The sequence below is a fragment of the Phascolarctos cinereus genome, unplaced genomic scaffold (genome assembly GCF_003287225.1).
Source record: "Phascolarctos cinereus isolate Bilbo 61053 unplaced genomic scaffold, phaCin_HiC Scaffold_2;HRSCAF=192, whole genome shotgun sequence".
In the NCBI taxonomy this organism is placed as follows: domain Eukaryota; kingdom Metazoa; phylum Chordata; class Mammalia; order Diprotodontia; family Phascolarctidae; genus Phascolarctos; species Phascolarctos cinereus.
The window spans coordinates 325,580,211-325,601,010 of NW_027555625.1; the positions used below are offsets into that span (position 1 = coordinate 325,580,211).

General features: G+C 44.3%; 1 protein-coding gene across 35 annotated transcripts in view; it reads right to left on the minus strand.

Moving 5' to 3' along the window:
- EPB41L1 (erythrocyte membrane protein band 4.1 like 1) overlaps nt 1-20,800 on the minus strand; it is a 107,159-nt gene that overhangs the window by 34,984 nt on the left and 51,375 nt on the right. For 26 of the 35 annotated variants that reach the window (XM_020998664.2, XM_020998654.2, XM_020998663.2 and 23 more), the window contains 9 exons: nt 20,504-20,608; nt 16,907-16,949; nt 11,613-11,688; nt 8,779-8,997; nt 5,063-5,150; nt 3,704-3,856; nt 3,024-3,121; nt 1,946-2,121; nt 187-341 (listed from right to left, as the gene is read on the minus strand). In XM_020998664.2, the coding sequence (XP_020854323.1) occupies nt 187-341; nt 1,946-2,121; nt 3,024-3,121; nt 3,704-3,856; nt 5,063-5,150; nt 8,779-8,997; nt 11,613-11,688; nt 16,907-16,949; nt 20,504-20,608 (1,113 nt within the window). The remainder of the gene's footprint in view (nt 1-186; nt 342-1,945; nt 2,122-3,023; nt 3,122-3,703; nt 3,857-5,062; nt 5,151-8,778; nt 8,998-11,612; nt 11,689-16,906; nt 16,950-20,503; nt 20,609-20,800) is intronic. The other 9 variants (XM_078150250.1, XM_078150244.1, XM_020998657.2 and 6 more) reach the window with 1 other exon arrangement.

The following is a 20,800-nucleotide window of genomic DNA, read 5'->3' on the forward strand; positions in this document are numbered from 1 at the left end:
GAAAGGGTGGGGCCTGGGGTGCACACACACATCACACCCTAGATAAGTGGCTAAGGCCTTTGGCCTCCACAAACAAAAGCCGAGGACACCCGGACACCCAGTGTGTATTTCAGGCGCTCTTGGCTGTGGGAAGTCCAAGGTTCTCTTGTACTTGGGGGTGGAGAGGAAGGCTTGAAAGTCTCATACCTTCAGTTCTTTGATCTTGGTGGGGGTCCGGAGCTCTCCTTCCTCCGTCTCTGACTTTCTCCTCCCACCACCATAGTCTCTGTCTTCTTCAGACTTCTCAGCCTCTGACCCCACATCATGATTCTCACTGACAGAGGCTGGTCGAGAAAATTCTGCTGGGGGATGATGGCAGGGAGGTAAAGAAGGAAGAACAGCACCAGGACAAAAGGTCAGGACTCCTAAAGCTCCCAGCTGAGCATATCCTAGAGAGACCCTGCCCATTGCCTACTCTATTAATACACTCAATTCTGGAACTCAACCTGGCTCTGGTCTAGTCTCACCTAAGCCAGAGCAGACATCTGATCAATTGCCCTGCCCCTTCCTTTCTACCTCTTTCTCAGGAAATAATAATCAATTCAGCCTCAGCACTGCTTTTGGGAAGGCCAGGACAACTTACTGCTCCACAGCTCCACTCAGAATGCCTGTGATTCTGACTTCCTAGACTAGGTGTTCTTAACTTGGGGTCCAGGAACTTTCTGAAAATTCTTTTAAATTTATAACCATATTTTAATGTAACCAGTTTCCTTTGAAATCCCACGTTTGTTTGTTTTTTAAATTTCATGCATTTTAAACATTATTCTAAGAAGGTGTCTGGGCGTGGTGGCACACACCATAATCACAGCCACTTGGAGGGGCTGAATCTAGAGGCTCAGCTCGGGGGGACTAACTGCAGTAGAGCCATTTGAGTGCCCTCATCTGGGCACCAATAGTGAGTCCCCAGCCTGGAGGGGTATGGGCAGGGGACCAGGCTACCTAAAAAGGGGCGAACTACTCCAGGTTAGAAAAGGAGAAGGTCAAAGCTTCCACGCCAATCAGCAGCGGGTACTGCACCTCCAGGTGGACAAAATAAAGAGTCCTAGTCACCAAAAAAAGGGGAGGGGGCTACAGGTTTCACCAGATTGCCAAAGGGGTCCATGACACAAAATAGCTCAAGGACCCCTTTGTTATTATTGTTACTGTTCAGTTGTTTTAGTCATGTCCATCTCTTTGTGACCCCATTTGCGATTTTCTTGGCAAAGATACTACAGTGGTTTGCCATTTCCTTCTCCAGCTCATTTTACAGATGAGGAAACTGAGCCACAGTTAAGTGACTTGTCCAGGGTCACAAAGCCAGGAAATGTCTGAGACCAGATTTGAACTCAGGTCTTTCTGATTCCAGGCCCAGCATTCTATCCACTGAGCCACCTAGCTGCCTCAAGAACCCCTAGCCTAGCCCAAAGTTCCTTTCTTTGGTCACCACACTCATCTATCCCTCATTATCCACCCACATTATTCCTGTCCAACTCGACCTGCCCCATTGTGCCAGCCTATGTGTTTCCAGGTTGATCGTACATTGCTCCCTGTGATACACTTTATGTTCCAGCCACGCTCCAGCCTATTTGCTGTAAGAAAGATTCATGTCTCTGTGCAGGTCTTCTCCCTTGCCAGGAATGCTCTCGTTCCTCACTTTTGTCTCCTAGAACCTCCTAGACCCCTGATGGGCCTTGACCTTGGGTGTCAATCACCTGATAACCTATCCCAGAGGCATTCACTTTTGAACAGAGGCCCTCAGGTGGCCAAAGAGCTTCCCAAACCCAAAAGGCTATGACATGATCTAAGGGGGCGGGGTTTCATGCACAGGTGAGGAGCAACAGGATCATTCTTGGGTTAGACTGGTGCCACTGACTGACTACCCACCCCTCATTCAGACGCCCAATTGCCTCTCAAATTTGGGACATACCTCCATCGAGGCTTCGGGACATGGTGTACCGTTTGCTGGAGGAACGTTCAAAGAAGGGTGCAGGCCTGTCAATGAGGGCACTGGCCTGCCGGGTCTGTGCCTGTGTCCTCCCACTGTAGCGGAACTTGGAGCCCATCACCAGGAAGCCCTTGGGTGGGGGTTCAGGAGACACCAGCCTGTATTGGGAGCATGGGTTATGGTTGGGAGGGTATAAGAAGAGCCCAAAGTTACAAAGAGACAAGTTATTTCCTATCTTGTTATATTCTAGTTATCTGATTCCATCCCTGTGCCTGTATCTAGAAGATCCCAAAAAGCTCCACAAAAGGAAGGCTCATACCTTATCTAAATTTTGTCTTTCATGCAATAAAGAGCTAAGTGCTCTGTATCCAGCAGACACTTAATCCTAAAACCTCTTGGCTGGAGGGAACTTTAGCAGAATTCTTTTAGCTTAGCTTTTCCTAAATCCATTTGAGGGAACTGGTGCTCCCAGAATACAATTTTAATGCTAACAACAATTTCCTCTATCAAATATTAAACATGAAATTATGTGAATGCCCAAAAATATAACTTGAAGGAAACTAGGTCAAATTTCTTCTATTTCACCGCAGAATTTTCCTGATTCTTCCAAGGTCACATGGGGGAGAACTACACTCCTAAGCCCTTGTGAACCAGCTTATAAAGGTGCATGAATATATTTTAAGCTCTGCCATTACCCAGTGTTCTGCAGCCAAATGAGTCTATTAAGCACTGATTTAGTCTAGCCTCTTTATTTAGAAGGAAGGAAATTGAGGTCCAAAGAGGAAAAAGGAATATGCCCAAGGTCAACAGCAGAACCAGGAAATGAACCTGGACCCCGCAACCCCCAGGTTCAGCTAGCTATGTTTCCCTGAATCAATATAAGGGACACTTGCATTTGGCCTGTAGCTCCTTTCATCCTTTAAGGCAAAGGGAGGAACTTCCAAGTGTGCTAGGTGAGCGGGGATGTCTGGGGGGCAAGAGGCCCTTTCCTGGATCCACCAAAGTCCCGGTTTCATCTGCCCCATCTTGCCCCTGCCCTGCCCAGTTATGTCCTGCTTACCTGAAGAATGTGTGATGCTCAATGCAGACCTTCCAAAGCCTCTTCGCTGACCGGTGATTAGGGAGCTTAAAGCCAATGGTACTCTCAAACTGCTCATACTAGGACACCAGGGGAGGGAGGATGAGTGACATGGCCCTGACCCACTCTCCCCACCCTTTCCTCCCCTTATCACACTCTCCTTCTCCCAAGTCTCCTCTCTCTACTTAGCCAAACTCTGACCCCATGCTTCTAGGGCCTAATTTCTCTAGGGAATCTTCTCTACTATTTCTTTCAGGGAAAGGAAGTGGGGGAGTTTAGCCTGGAGAAGAAAAAGGAGGAAAGAATGAGGAACCCGATCATTATCTTCAAGTATTTGAAGGTCCATCACAGGAAAGGCAGGGTTACACTTCTGCTTGTACCCAAAGGGAAGAATTAAGCACACAATGTACAAGTTGCAGAAAGGCAGATTTCAGATGGACTTAAGCAAAAAGCTCTTACAATTAGAGCTGGGTCAAAAATGGAAAGGGCTCAAGAATAGTGAGTTCTCTAGTAACAGAAATCCTCAAGAACAGGCCAGATGGCCACCAATTAGGGAGGCTGTGGAGAAGATTCTGGCTCAGGTAAGGATTGGAATATTGGCCCTCTGAGGTCCCTCCTAAGTCAGATTCCATAAAGTATAGTCAAGGGTAGAGAGGGCTCACCTCCCCTGGACGTATCTTGATGTAGAAATTACTTCTTTTATAGGAAATCTTAAGGATCTTGGGCCAGGCAAATCGGTTAATTCGCAGACGGTCTCTGTAGATCAGCAGGCCATTAGCACAGACTCCGAGCATGATGTCAATACCTTCTGAGTCCTAGGAGAGGAGAGGAGAAGAGAAGAAAAATGGGAAAGGGAGATAAAGGAGGTAAGAGAGGTAAGGGAGTAGCAGTAAGGTGGTAAAGGACACCAGCTGTAAGACCCTGGGCCATACAGATATAGAGTGCTTTGAGTATAAGCTTTGCCTGGAGACTCCAGCCTGAGCCTAGGTTGATCTACCTCTCTATCTGCCCCAGAAATACAAGTAGAGCCAGCTTGTTGGGGATCTTCTTATCCTAAATCCTATTGGGGGAGGCCCAAGGTACCAGGCAGAAGGTGCCTCTGGCTCTAAAGAAGCAAGGCCAAAGCTCACAGGGCACACCATGTGGCAGGCATCTGGTTCATAAGCAGTGCCTGGGAAGGTGCTTGTATGCAGAGGAAACATTGTACCTCAGAATATGAAGACTTGGGTTTATCATCCATTCAGGGCACATAGGTCAAGCAAGAAGAAACCCTAAGCAAACCCTGAAGCTAATTCCAACAGAAGAGGGCTAAGTCCAGCTTAGGAAGAGGTCCGGTCTAACCCTACCGAGCTCAGGTAGCTAAGGCTACTCCCAGTCCCCTTTCCTTCCAGCCAGAGAATTATACCAACCTCCTAAATAGTCTCCCTGCTTCTACTTGCTAAGCCATGCTGTTCATACTGCCTTACTGAGCTTTCTAAAGACCAGCTCTCTTCATATCATTCCCCTGCTCAAAATCTTTCAATTGTTCCCAATTGCCTATAGAATCAAGTCCAAATTCCTTGGCTTGGCATTCTAGGTGCAATCTAGACTTCCAGTCACATCTCCTACTAAATGCCCTTCGTGGCTCTTGAATGCCAAGTGGGTTCCCTCTGAAGCAAATCTTCCACATTTGAGCCTCAACGCCTTCGCTCATGATTTTCTCTTTATTCTCTCCCGCTCTGCTTAGCTAAATTCTACCCATACATTCAGGCTCAACTCAAATGTCCTCCCCTCCAGAAAACCTCCTCTGGTCCCCTTAAGCTCAACAGGTCTCCCTGAAATCCTGTAATCTTGACTGTCTGTACTGTTCACCTGCACCATAGAGGGCAGAAACCAAATCTTAGTTTTCTCTGTCTGTGAACAGCACCCACCACAAGGCAAGAGTAACTCCTTTCTGATGACTGGATTGGCCAGGGGAGTTCCAGGATCCCCATTCCCAAGCCCAACAGTGAGCACTTCATTACCCAGCCTTCAGCGGGTACCTTGGCATGATGTAGGTCCACTCCGTACATGGACAGCTTCTTGGCATTCTCAAGGAAGTGGATTTCAGCTTCTCCGGGAGTCATGCCCCTGTGAGGGAAGAGGGCACACAGTGAGCAGGGAAAGGCCAGAACCTGAGAGAACAGAGAATCTAGTCCACGCCTGGAGTGTTGTGCTCAGCTCTGGGACCACAGTTTTCAAAGTACATTAACAGTCTGAAGCATGTCCAGAAGAGGATAACCAAGATGGGCAGTGGCCTGGAGGCCATGTCATATGAGGAATGGTTCAAGGAAGTTTATTTTGGAAAGGAAAAAACCCGAGGGACCCAGGATAGCTGTCTTCAAATATCTGAAGGGCTATCACACATGAGAAACATCACATTTGTACCTCTTGGCCACAGGGGACAGGTCTAAGAGCTATGCAAATACCTTAAAAGGAAAAAAACTCACCCAATGGAAGGAGTTAAAACCCTTAACAATCAGGACCGCTTACACAACCATCGCAACAATGTTAAGTGGGAAGAATAATAACAAAAATCCCAAACTGAATGCTGTGTAATTATGGCAATCAGGCTTAGCCCTAAAGATGAGAGGAGAATACTCCACCCACCCTCTCTCCTTTCTTCTTTTTCCCCTCCCTCCCTTCTTTACAGAGCTGGAGGGACTATAGATGTTCATAGAATGTTGGATGGAGTTGACTTGTTGGTTAGTTTTGTTCAGATTTTTTTCCTTTTTCTTCTTTGTTATAAGGGCTGGCTTTGTGGGAGGAAGGGGAGGAGAGAGGAATATACTGGGAAATGAGGGTGATGTAAAAACAAAAGATATCAATAATTTTTTCAAAGAAAAAAATAGACATGCTACATATTTTTCTCTCACCTTTTCTGTTATCACAAATAATGTTACTATGAACATGCTGGTACATACAGGCCTTTGCTTGTTGTCAATAATTTCCTAAGTCCCAGAAATGGATTCTCTGGGTCACAGGGTAAGTAAGAACAATTTAGTAACGTTCTTACATAATTGCAAACTGTTTTCTGGAAGGGTTGAACTAATTTACAAATCCTCAACAATGTACTTGCATACCTGTCTTCCCGTAACCTCTCCAACAATGTGTTTTCACACTTTTTCAAAGCCTATTTATGGCTTGGTACCTGTAAGGGGACATTTTAAGGTTTCATTTCCAAAATTTGGGGGGATTTTGAATTTTTTTGAGATGGTAACTGGTAATTTGTGTTTCTTCTTTTGAAAACTGCCCCTATCCTTGGAATATTTATTTGTCTACTGAGGAATACTGTTTTTCTAAATTTGGGTATCAGATTTTTGTCAGTTATTAAATGAAAGATTTCTTTTAATCAATCTGTATCTGCTTCTCTGGTTGTGACTACAGCAATTTGTATAAAAGTGCTTAAAATTTTTATGACCAATTGTCTGCTTTGTTTTTCAGGATCTCTTCTCTCCCACGTGTGGTTGCTAATTTTTCCCTTATCCACAACTGTGAAAGATCTATCTTTCCATCCTCCTCTAATTTTTGAATGGTGTAACTTTTTATATTTATTTTAAACATTTGAATTCTTTGTGGTATAGACAGGAGAAAGATGCTGATCAAAACATATTTTTTACCAGACTGCTTCCCCTTTTTTCCAGAGGTTCTCTTTGAATTGAGTCACTTCACCCATGGTTCATGTTCTCGGGTTTATCAAACAATAGACTGCTACTGGCATTTGTTTCTAGGTCTTGCTATTTTAGTCTGCTCCATCTATTAACTCTTCTGCTTTTGAAATCCAGCATGAGAAAGCTATTATAATTACTGCTTTCTCCTAAGATCTAATAGCACTAAGCTTCCCTTCCTCATTCCTTTTTGTAATTCCAGGGATGGGGATTAGACCTAGGACTTCATCAGTACAGGGAACTCCCAGATCAGGGAACTCCCACTCTCAGTGTAGATTGGCACCTTCTCTGCAATTTACAGTTTTAGAGTTAGTTGCCAAGAGCACTTTGAATGACTAAGTCATTTTGACTGTTATAAATACATAAATTAAAAATAAAGGACATATGCTATCCGCATCCAGAAAAAGAACTGATCAATAGAAGTATCTATAGGATAATTTTCCATATATATACCTATTTGTGTCTAAGGTAGCCATCTCTAGGGGGAAAGGGGAGCAGGGAAGAAAAAAAGGAAAAAAAGAAATTTATACGATACCTTTCTTATATATTTAAAAGGGAATCACAAGTTGTACATAATAGATTTTAGTTTCGTGTGCAATTATCTTTTTATTATACTGTGTTATGGAAAAGCTTATTTTATTTTGTAAGTTTAAAATAAAATAATTTTTTTAAAAATAGAAAAAAAATGTTAAATGACCCGCCCAAGGTCCCATAGCCAGTATGTGTCAAAGATGAGTCTTGAACCCAAATATTCCTGTCTTTAAAGTTAGCTCTCTGTCCACTAACACCACACAGCCTCTCTCTTCTTGTCATTATATCCCTTGAAATTCTTGACTCTTTATTCTTCCAAATGAATTTTAGTATTTTGTATATTTCCATCAAGTATTTTTTTGTAATTTGTTTGGTATAGCACTAAACCTATGATTTGGGACATAATACTTTCACTGTATTAGCAGGACCTAGCCATGGATCTGGAATCATTCTTTAATTATTTTGGTCTTTTATTTATATAAAAATTATCCTGTAGGTGTATTCATATAAGTCTTTGTATATGCCCAATGATTGGAGAATGGCTGAATAAATTATGGTATATGAATGTAATGGAATATTCCTACACCATAAGAAATAATAAGCATAAAGAATTCACTGGGAAAAGCAAAAGGAGACATATTGGAAATATGGTGGACGGTTTAGATTAGTCTTCTAAGCTGTTATTAAACATAGCCTTTCTTTTTTTTTTTTTTTTGAGGCAATTGGGATTAAGCGACTTGCCCAGGGTCACACAGCTAGTAAGTGTCTGAGGCCGCATTTGAACTTAGGTCCTCCTGACTCCAGGGCTGGTGCTCTATCCACTGCACCACCTAGCTTCCCCATAAACATGATTTTGGCAGATGTAGAAGAGACTGTGACAACTATAGAAACTGATGAAGGAACCTGTGAAGCGGTATCTAAATCAATCAAGTGGAAGAGTCCAATGCTATCTTGTCTCTGGTGATGGTATTTTTTTAGTAGCATCTCCACTGGGACTTGGCTGAAACCAAGAATTTCCTCTCCAAAAAAAAAAAGATATTGCTGAAAGGAGGAGTCTGTGATACTTTTTTTATATTAAATAATCAAGGATTCCTCCACTGTTCACCACACTGCCAAAGGGGTCTACAGCACAAAAAAAGGGCCAGAACTCATGATCTAGAGAGAATTCCTGCATAAGGTGAGGAATTACATTGGCACAGAGTCACAGCATGATGTCAATATCTTCCTAGTCCTAGAAGAAGAGAGAAGAAATGGGAAAGAGAGTAAAGGAGATAAAGGACGTAAGAGAAGTAAGTAATTAGCAGCATAATATAGTGCAGAGAGCATTGAACTTGGGAGTCAGAGGGCCTGGGTTTGAATACCAACTCTACTGCTTACTGGTTGCTGTCCCTCACTCTCTCCAGGCCTTGTCACTGAGGTCACTCATGACTCAGATGTTTTACCAATCCACAAGCTTCCCCAAAAGGTCACAGAGCAGGGCTCCCTGGGCTCCCAGGTGGGAGGGGGTATGGCAAGCTTACCTGTAAGTCTTGTGCAGTTCCATGATTCTCTCCTCCAGCTCTTTGGTCTGGTTGGGGGCAAAGCGGAGCTCGCTGACATAGTTACCCACGTGTTCCTCGGCATCAAAGTCTCCCAGCTCAGCCTGAACGGCATAGGAGCCCAGCAACGCGTGTGTGACAAAGGAGCAGGGTAGCCGGCCGGTGATGATGTCTGCCCTCAGCTGCAGGCACAGGTAGTATCTGGGGGCGGCAGAAAGAGTGTGCTATGCAGGTGCAGCACCCTTGCACAGAGATTCAGAACGAGGAGCTCTAAGTAACAAGCCCACGGCATGGGGTATCCTAGGGTGAAGGCAACCTTCTGGGAGTCTCCAAGGATAATCCTGGACACAGCCAGATGGATCAAGGATCCATCAGGATCCTTGGAAGGTCAAGTCCATTTAAGTCCAGCCAGAAGGCCATGTCTTCACTCACTATCCAGGACCTAACTACCTCAAGGACACAGAATGTTATAGCTGGAAGAGATCAGAGAGAGTATCTTCTCTGAACCTTTTGTTTCTAGGTGAGACCCAGAGAAGGAAAGAGATTTACTTAGGATCTGATAGTAAATTAGTGGCAGAACTGATACTAGAATGCTATTCTCCTGATACCAGGTTCAGGACACTTTCTATCACCACACCACATTTCTAGTCTCCCTCAATCACCTCCAACCAGTCCATCTCCTACTGTTCACATGAGCTCAGTTTGTATCAGGACTTCCTCTTCCTGTCTTTCTCTGGCCCTCTGGTCCCTGATGGTTCCCTACCCAGAAGGGCTTAGTTCCTGGAAGGTGGCAATCAGTCAACATTCTTGAGTGGATTAAATGGGAAAATGGATATCAAGTGATTTGCAAACCTTCAAGTACTATATTGATGTCAACACGACAGTGGCTAGAGCACTGGACTTGGAGTTGGGATGGTCTGGATTCAAATTCCACCCCAGACTCTTACTAGTTTTGTATCTGAGCAAATTACTTAACCTCAATTTTTTTCATCTGCAAATTGAGGATAACAGCACCTGCCTCAGAGGTTTTTTTGAGGATCAAATGAGATAATGTATCTAAATTACCTGGCAAAACTTAAAGTGCTGTATCAATGTCATCTATCTAAGCTCTCTATGTGAGGTGCTAATAATAGTAAAAATAGCTAGCATTTACATAGTGCTTTAAGATTTGCAAAGTGCTTTCCACATTTTACTTCATTTGAGCATCACAACCACCCTGGGAAGTAGGTGCTATTATTATCCCCATTTTACAGATGAAGAAACTGAGGCTGAGAAGGCTTAAACAACTTGCCCAGAATCACTCAGCTAGCAAGTATCAAAACTCAGGTCTTCCTGATTCCACATCTAGTACTTCAACCACTACGTTAACTAACTGTCCCAAATATACAGGCTCCACAGTCTCTGGGATCCCAGGGCCCACCTCCACTACTGGTATCCTCAGCTTGGGGGAAGTGACTCTGAAGGTGGTATGATTGAGATCAAGGCTATGGTGGCTACCTTCACAGCGGATAATGAGCTGACACTGAATGACTTCAATCTCACTTATGATGCTGTCTTGCCAACAGGTGGCCTTGTAGGTGCCAAGGACCCAGACGGGAATGTCAATGGCTCAACGTTGCCCCTCTGCTCAAAATGACTCACAGCCAACATCTCACTGCCATGGCCTACTGACTCTGTTACAGGATCAGTAAATGAACCTGGGTGCAGTGGATAGAGCACGGACCCTGGAGTCAGGAGCACCTGAGTTCAAATCCGGCCTCAGACACATGACACTCACTAGCTATGTGACTCTGGGCACGTCATTTAATCCCAACTGCCTCACCAAAAAAAAAAATAAATAAAAATAGAAAAAGTAAATGAACCTGAGGAATAGCCATAAGCACAATTAGAATGATGGCTGAGTACTAGAGGCTAGATCTGTCTCTCTGAAGCCTAAAGTTCAGGGTCAGACACTTAGCTGTGTGACTCGGGACAAATCATTTAGCCTGAGTCTTAGTTTCCTTATCTGTGAGGAGGCTTTGGACTCAAGGTCCCTTCCAGTTCTAAATGGATGATCCTCTGGGTCCGCTTGGCTCCCCAAAGTCAGGAGGGGCTGAGGACAAGCTTAGGCAAGTCTGGTTATAGGTCTGGAGATCATAGGAGTTGGAGTTGGTATGGTACCTTAGAGATAATTCAGTACAAGTCTCACTTACAAATGGGGAAATTGAGGCCTAGCATGGTCAAGGAGCAGATAAGGCTGTGGCCAGATGATTTATTCCCCAGGAATCCTCCTTCCTCTAATTCCCCTGATGTCTCTCTGGCCCCTACTCTCCTCCCCATATCCTGCCAAGGTATATGATCTGTTACCTACAGACATACAATAGAAGACCTGGGTTTGAGTTCTGACTTGGATACTTACTGACTGTGTAACCTTGGACAATTCCCTTCCTTCCCTTGCTGCTATGTTATCTCCCCCATAAAATCAGATGATTAAAGCAGATATTCTTTAAGGTCCTTTCTAGCTCTGACATTCTAAGACTGTGAATTGCCCTGTGATGAGCACCCCACCACATACACATAAACAGTCTGCCCTCTGCCCGCCTTGTTCTCATCTGGACAGTCACTTTCCTCCAAGCGCTTCTACGTCCACAAACTGATACTATTCACATTGCTCCCTATGTGAGCACACACACACTCATGGTCACAAGATCCCTGGGCCACATGCACCCCTCCCATATCTACCCGCCTTCCAGGCTATGGGCACATGTATTTAAACAACGGTTTGCTCACAGCCAGTTGTCCCTAGGACTGCCCAAGAAAGACCACTTGCCTCTCACCTTGTGATGTCTTCTGTGAGCTGGGCTGGATCTGGAGGATAGAATTTGACTGTGAAGGCAAAATTCCAGGGGCCACCTGCAGGGAGGAAACAAGCAGGGATCAGAAATGTCCCCATCACTGTGGATGGCTCAGTCACACTTATGTCACCTCACGTATGACACCTGCTTTTTTTTTTTTTTGGCTAGGCAATGGGGTTAAGTGACTTGCCCAGGGTCACACAGCTAGTAAATGTTATGTATCTGAGGCTAGATTTGAACTCAGGTCCTCCTGAATTCCAGGGCCGGTGCTCTACCCACTGTACCACCTAGCTGCCCTGACACCTGCTTTTAATGTTTCAATGTGCCCTCATATAGATCACATCATAACAAGCCGATTAGGAAGACAGGGCAGAACTTTGTTATTCCTATTTTACAGATGTGAGAACTGAGACCAAGAGGTATTTGTTCATCACACAGGGATACGCTGGAGTGTATCAAGAAACGGGAGACCAGGATGGGGAGAGGACTCAAAATCAAGCTGAAGGAGGACCAGCCGAAGGAACTAAGGATGTTCCTTTCTGGAAAAGAGAAGCCTTAAGCGAGATGGAACTGCTGTCTGACAGCATATGACAAACTGTCACAGGGAAGAGACATAAGTGGCCCGTGAGAGCAGTGTGAGGAAGGTACATGGCAGCATATTTCAGTCCAGTATAAGGAAGATCATTCTAATGATCAGAGCAGTCCAGTGATGAAACAGACTGCTTCAGGGGGTAGTGAGTTTCATGTCACTAGGCATGTGCAATCAGAGTTAATATGGTATAGTGTCATAGAAACAGTCCTAGACTTGGAGGTAGGAATCTGGATTGGAATCCTGGCTCTGATATACTTGCTATATGACATTGGGTAAATCAGTTCCCCTCCTGAGCCTCAGTTTTCCTCACCTGTAAAAATATCACTTGTATTACATACCTCACTGGGTTATTTGTTGTGAAAATGCTTTGTAAACCTTAAAGTGCTCTAGAAATGTGAAGGATGATTATTGTTAGAAATACTGTAGAAGGAGTGCTCAAGGGTAGAGTAGATAACTTTTCGGGTGCCTTCTAATTCTAAGACTCTGTGAATCCTGCCTCCTCCAAGAAACCACCTCTGAGTGCTGCATCCCCCTTCAGCGACTCCCTTGTACAGCTCAGGTTTAGAAACTGATTCTCTGCTGTTGTGTCTTGTACTCCAGCCCAGGCATATTGGAACTGCTGTGTTTTCTTAGATAGGATGGGAGTGTCTCCAGAGTAGCTAGGAGCCCCAGCTGGGGCCTACACACAGGCCCTAATAAATCTCTTTGGACCACAGGAACCAAAAAGAACAATCCTTCCAAACTTCCCCCACCCCCACGCATGAGTGATAGCTAACATCTCCTGCCTGTCTCCCAGTTGTCATGGAAACAGACTCAGCTACAGCTTCCCAGCCAAAGGACTGGGGAGCTAGGGGGCTTATCTCTCCAGACACTAAGAAGCTAGACGTGGGGAGAATAGAGGGCATGGGCATTTTGCCACCAAGCCCACCCATCCCCTCTCACCTAGAAGGGCCTCCCTAGCCCCATCTGTCCAAAGACAGCCTGGCCTAGCCCCCACAAAATGGCAACTCCCTTTGGGATAAGGGGGTTCTGGCTCCCAGTTCTTTCCAAGGCTACAGATTTATAGAATATTTAGGTCATCTAGTCCAATAATTACAGAGAAACTGAGGCCCAGAGAGGGGACATGATTTGTCCAAGGTCATATAGAAAAATAGCTAAGATGGAAAGTAAATGCATATCTTTTGACCCTAAATGTAGGGCTCTTTTCACTATCAGCCTCTATCCCATGTCATGTGGAATAGCCCTAGCCAGGGGTGGGGGAACCTGAGGCCTCAAGGCCACATGTGACCCTCTAGGTCCTCAAATGCAACCCTTTCTCTAAATCTGCAGCCTCGAGGCCACATGAGGCAAGTTCCCCACCCCTGGAGACTGAGAACAAGAAGACCTGAGTTCTAATCCCAACTTCCCCAACTTACCACATGACCTTCCTCTTCTACAAAATAAGAAGCTAGGCTAGATGATGATGTCTAAGCCTCTAGCAGTCCGCGCTTTAAGGATGACTTTGATTTCTCCCTGGTGGAACTAGAGTCTCTCCTGCCTCCATGCATAATAAAGACGATAACGAGAGCTCTCACTTCTATAGTGTTTTAAAATCTGCAAAGCACTTTCCTCACCATAATCCAGTGAGGCAGGACGCAAGTATGGTTATCTTAATTTTATAGATGAGGGAGCTGAGTCCCAGAGAAGGGAACTGATTTGTCCAGGATCATTCTCATTTGGTAGCAGTGATGGAACTAGGATTTGAACTCAGGACTGACCCCCAGACTAGTGCTCTTTTCACATGGAGCCTCTGAATCTGCGTTACACACAATGCTTGACTAACCAGAATCCAGGTCAAAAGTGCCTTCAATTAACCAAGAATGTTTCCCTGCATTCCTCTATTCGGAATTGGGGGGAGATGACAAGAAAACAGGCCCAGACAAAAGAGTGACCCTTGAAGTAAACTAGGATTCATAGAATCATAGAATACCAGAACTAGGATCAGAGTTCTAGAGCTAGAAGTGACCTCAGAGGTCATCCAGTTTAACCCTCTCCTTTTACAGCTGAGGAAACTGAGATGAAAGGAGGTTAAGTCACCTGCCCAAGGTGACACAGGCAGTAAGTGGCAGAGCCACAATTTGAACCCGAGTCCTGATTCCAAAACCAATGTTCTTTCCAGCTAGAAAGACTCAGAGGCTGGTCAAGTCCAACTGTCCCATTTTACAGAGGAGGAAGCTAAAGCAGAGACAAAAGACTTCCTAGGGTCTCGCAGTCAGCAAGACAGTCAGAAGCTGAATATTCATCTCCTAGCTTTGGGGTCAAAGCTCTATCAGGACTTCCAGGGGAGTAGGGGGGAGATGGGGGAAGGGGTCCTAGGCTGTGACAACCATCAGCCCCTTCTATACAGAGTCAGACAAAAAGAATTCCCACTTAGAATGATCCCAGAGCCCTGCTAGAGTCTCTAGTTCCAGAAAGACTGACTGGTCTGGGCCCCTGTAGCAGCCCTGTTGATCCCAAGAATCTGACCAGCAGGAGGACCATTGGTAATCACCTCTTCCTTCCTGGATACTCTGCTCCCTTGGATTCCGCAACTCAGCCCTCTTTGATTCTCTACCCACCTATGTGGTTGCCCTCTGTTACCCTTCATTAGATCATCATCCATCTCCCACTCTTAGCCCCTAACCACCGGTTCTCCCAAGATTCAGTCCTGAGCTCTCTTCCCTTCTCTCTTTCCTTTAGTGATCTCATTGATTCCCCTATGTTCAATTAACAGCTCTACACGGATGACATCTAAATCTGTATCATAAAACTACAGGTTCTTAGAGTGACAAGGGACCTTAGAGGCCACAAATCTAGCCTTCATGTCTCTTCTCAACTATAGATTCATCCCTCCCAACTCTCTGGACAGATCCTCCAAAATACCCCATTGGCACTGTAAGCTCAACATGTTCAAAACAGAACTCCTCATTTCCCCCCACTAACCTCCCCTGCCCAAAACCTCTTCCTCTCCCAAATTTTCCTATTTCTGTGAAGGGTTTCAAGATCCTATTAGTCACATAGATGGACAACCTTGGAATCACCCTTCACACTTCCCTCCTCCTAACCTTACCCAACCTACCACTCTCATCCAATTGATCACCAAATCTTATCAATTCTACCTTCATATCCATTCATTTCTTTCCACTCATACTACTACTCTCTTAAGCCCTCATTGCCTCTCCTTGGTATTACAGTACCATTAGTACAAATGGTGAACACATTATTTGAAGTTAAAGTTGTATCAAATACAGTAAATAGTTCCAGTCCAATGGAATGAAGTGTAAGTTAAATATTATTATTATAGTATATAATATATTATATTGATTTGCTCATTATCATCTCTGTTTCCAGTTGCTCTTCTTTGTAATTCACTCTCTACAGCTGCCAAAAGGCCATCGTCGGACCATATCAAAATTCTGACCCTGCTCAAAATTCTTCAGTGGCTCCCTATTGGCTCTAGGATGAAATGCAAACTGCTCAGCCTGGTTTTTAAAGCTCTCTATAACCTGGCTCCAAACACCAATTCACTCCACATTACTCTCCTTCAGGCACTTAGGTTCCAGCCAAACTGAATGACTAGCTGTGACTCAGACTTAACAGCATTCCATTATATCCCACCTCTGGGCCTTTGCAGAAGATATTCTGCATGCACTCTCTCCCCATCTCTGTCTTTCAAAATTATTATTACCATTCAAAGTTCAGTTTCAGTGCTACCTCTCTATAAAAGCTTCCCTGATCCCCTCCAGTTGTTAATTCTTGCCCTTGCCCCTTCCTCCCCTGCCCCTCACGCTCCACCCCACCAAGAATTATCTTTCACTTCTTTATCTGGGTATATATCATATCCCTCAAATGGAAGGTAGGCTCCTTTTCCCCTCAAATGGAAGGTAGGCTCCTTTTTAGGACAGAGACTATTGTGTTTGCACCTTTATTATCCCCAGCACCCAAGACAATCCTTTGTGCAAAATAGGCACTTGATAAATGTTTGTTGAATTCAAGAATATCCTGAGATGAAATTTCTATTCTGGGCACCTCTCATTTTCACAAAGTTTTTCTTTACATTGAGCCTAATCCCATCTCTCTGCAGCTTCTATTGAAGGTCTAGCTCTGCCATGAAATGAACCATGTGACACTGAATAAATCCTTTTCCTTTTCAGATCTCCAGTCCCCAAATTAGGACCTGACTTTTTGCCTTTGGGGGATGGTCCAATGACCAAATGATATAATGGATGTGAAGTTCCTTTAAATACCTAAGTATCTGGCTGGCTGGAAGTAGCCCAAGACTCATCTACTCAAGGGGCCAAGTTCCAACCCTACCCCATCTTTGAGCCTCCCCATACATCTAACACTGGGATTTGGTGGATAGAGCATCAGGAAAACCTGAGTTCAGATCTTGAAGTTTCAGATCTGAAATTTACCAATTGTGTGACCATAGGCAAGTCACTTATAACTTCTCTGAGCCTCTCTTTCCTTATCTATAAAATGGGTATGTTGATACCTGTTGCACCTATCTTAGAAGACGGTTGTGAGGATCAAATGAGAAAGTATATAGAAAGCTCTGCACATTTTAAATGGCTGTATCACTGTCATTTATCATCATCATCATCATCATCATCACCAACAACACTCCACCTGCCCCACCACAATCTTTGGTCTTCGTTCTACTCACTACGTATCTGTTTCTTGATTTCCTTGGAAGGGTCCAGCCAGTTCTAAAAAAGAAAAGAGAGATGCTCAGAGGGAACAATGAAGGAGGAAAGGAAGAAGTGAGGCTAAGAAGGGGTCAGTAAATCATAAATTGCAAATCATAAAACTTGACCTGCTGGTCCTACTATGAGACCTTTTCCTTAAGGATGTTATAAAATTCCTTTATCTGATCATAACCTCCCACCATTCATTCTTTCCCTCTGCCTTACTCTTCCTGAACCAGTTCACCTCACTATGACCTCAATGCTTTCACCTCTCAGTACTTTCCCAGCCAACAACCCTGTTCTGACTTTCACTTACCTCCCTTCCTAATCTCAACCTTATAATTAACCAGTTCAACTCTACATTGTCCTCTACTCTTGAATCCCTTGCCCTATAGCCCTGTCACCACCTATGTCTTGCCAAAACCCAACCCTGGATTACTCCCACCTTCCACTTCCTTCCTTCCTACTCATATGCTCCTGAACAGAGCTGAAAGAAATCCTAAGGCTTGGAGATTGAGTTCCCTAACAATTTATGTTAATATCAGTTGGACCCTTGCTAATGCAAGGCAATATCTATATCTATATCTATCTATCTATCTATCTATCTATCTATCTATCTATCTATATCTATATATATATTAGACACTACCATCCCCTCAAGCTATCATCCTTTATCTTTCCTCCTTTTCTCAGTCAAATTCCTAGAAAAAGCTCCCTTAATTCCTTACTTCTGCTTCTTTTTTAACTCTCATCTCAACCCCTTGAAATCTGGCTTCAGACTTCATCATCCACCCCTCTGGACTTCTCTGCTGCATTTGACACTCTTGACTGCCATCTCTTCCTGGACACCCTCTTCATTGCAACATTTTGCAGACGCTACTTCCTCTTGGAATCTCCCCCATGTGGTGACCACTCCTTTTCAGTTTCCTTTGCTGGGCCATTATCCATCATATACCCTAATGGTATATATACCCCAAAGCCTTGTCCTTGGCTCTCTTACTCAATCACATGGTGACCTCATCGCTCTCATGGGTTTAATTATCATCACTACACATTGACTTCCAAATCTACATACATAGATATCTACATACCTGCCCCTCTATCCCTCCTAAACTAGAGTACTGCATCACCAACTGCCTAATTTTGAACTGGCCATCCCATATAAAGGAGAACTCACTAACTTTCCTCCCAAACCCACACTTTCAAACTTCCTTATTTCTGTGTAGCAGTTGGCACAGTATCTGGTGCATAGGAGGCATTTAACAAATGCTTACTGACTTGATCTTATTATAGGATGCTATCATCCTTTCAGTCACCCAGGTTCCCAATCTTGGACTCCTCACTGTCTCTCCAACATATCCAATGGATAGTTATCTCGATGTCTATGTGCCATCTCTCCCATCCATCTATCCCTTTCTCTCTACTCATATAGCTACCACTCCAGTTCAGACATTATGACCTGTCATCTGGACTACTGCAATAGCTTCCTAATTAGTCTTTAGGCTCTCAAGTCCTTCCTCCTCTTCCAGGAAGCTGGCAAAGTGACTTTCCCTCAGCAAGACTGAGACCATGTCATTCCCCAATTCAACTCCAATGGCTCTAGGATCAAATTTCACAACCTGGTTGGTCCTAACCTACCTTTCCATTCTTATTGCACAGTACTCCCCTTTATGCATGCTATGATCCAGCCAAACTGACCTTCTTGGTATTTGTTATATGGAACATTCCATTTTCCACCTGCTTGTTTTTGGACTGGATGTCGTCCATACTTAGAATGCACTCCCCACTCACCTCTGCCTCTTACGATTCCTAGTTTATTTCCTTAAAAACACAGCTTAAGTGCCACCTTCTACATGAAGCCTTTCCTGATCACCCTCTCAGTTGCTAGTACATCTCTTGCGGCAAAGTTACTTGTATTTATTTTGTGCATACTTACATAAGCACACATTGTCTCCACATATAAAATATAACCTTCTTGTGCTTAGAGGCTGTCAGATTGTCTCATCTTTTTTTCCTTTTTATCTCCAGCACTAAGTGCAATACCCAGCACACAGCAGGTGTTTAAAAATGCTTGTTAACTGACTAGCATGGTGCCTGGCATATAGTAGGTGTTTAATAAATTATGGTTGATTGATTAAAAAAAGTGACTCATTGGTCACATATATCAGTCATTCCTAATGGCTTTGTCTGTAATTGTGGGGGAAAAAAAACAAGTCAACGGTCTATATGTCCAATGATTGGGGAATGGCTAAACAAATTATGGTACATCAATGTACTGTAAAATTATTGTTCCATAAAAAAGTAACATATAAAGAAACATGAAAAGACGTCTAATGAAAACGGAAGGAAAAAGAATTAGAATACACAGAATGACTATACATAAAAAAAACCTCTCTGGCCCTTGCTTGGGTTGTTTCCTATATGCTCTTTTACTGGCTGAATTCTACTTACCCTTTAAAGTCCAACTCAAGTACCACCCTTTCCAAGAATCAATCAACAAACATTTATTAAGTGCTTACTATGTGCCAGGCACTATGCCAAGTACTTAGGAGACAGAGACTAAAATGAAATGATCCTTGTCCCTCAGGGGTATACATTTTATACTGGGGGACAGACACCATGAGTACATAAGTTTATGTATAAATATATATATTTATAAGATTCTTACAAAATGAATACAATGGGAGAGAGTGGGGAGGTGCTAGAAGCCCAGGGAACTGAGAAAGGCCTCCAGTGGGAGGTGGTACTTGAGAACACAGATTCCAAATGGTCAAGTGGAGGAGAAAGTGAATTCCAGGCAGAGATGGGAGATGGAATGCTATGTATGAGGAAGAGCATCAAGTCCGGTTTGGCTAGAACAGAGAGTCTGTGAAAGCGAATAATGTGTGCTAAGCCTAGAAAAGTTTTATTATTAACTGAGCTGGGCAGGAAGGTGAAGGAGGAAATGAAGACCTGGGATCATTAGGAATGCTGTCCTTATGAGTCCATATGCGCAGCCTCAAACGGACTTCTCTCCCTCTGCTGCTCCTCCCATACCCCACCCTTCAGCACTGAACAACATTCCAACCCCTAAAAGCATCTGCACTTTCCCATCTCAGAGAGTTCTGCTGGAGCTGCTTGGAGCCCAGCTCCTCCCTACTATCAAATGACTACCCCTTCTTTAGCCTTTTCTGAGGCCCCCCCAGCTGAAAATGATCTCCCCTCTTTTTTAGCTCCAGACTCCCTCAGGCCTCCTTTATCACGCTCTATTGTGCATAATAGATCTCTTTGTCTTATCTCCCTCTAGTAGCTGCTGCTTTGTTGCACCCCCCCCAACTTCCTCTTCCCTAACCAAGGGCTCTGTGAGGTCAGAAAACAGGTCTGTTTCATCTATCCTCTCTTCCCAGTCCCTGAAAAGAGCAAAACACAGGGTCCTACACATAGTAGGCTGTTTGCTAATGAATGAGGTATTTGGGGAATGGAAATGAAGGAGAAAGGGAGATGGTCAGGGAGGGGCTTGTAGCCAGAGGAGGGAGAGGATGGGGAGACCTCAAGGAGTCAGGAGGCTCCCTAGGCCCGGTCCTTAATTCCAGTACCTTCTGGCTGTCTGGGTCACAGAAGGTCAGCCCAAAGTAGTCCTTCTCCAAGAGGTTGAGGTGTTCACAGACCATGTCGAAAAGGACCTGCCCTCGGCCATGTTTCTGTGGATAGAGACACAAATGGCGTCAGGGAGTCAGCAAAGTAGGGCACCCAGGTGGTGGCTGGGGGCAGCTATTTCCAGAGTTCCCCAGGCATGGGCCGCTGCCAACCAGTTCAAGCCAGTGCCAAAGGGGTGAGCAGCATGACGACAATGAATGCCCTGCCCATCATATGAGAGAGTAGTCACCCCTCTC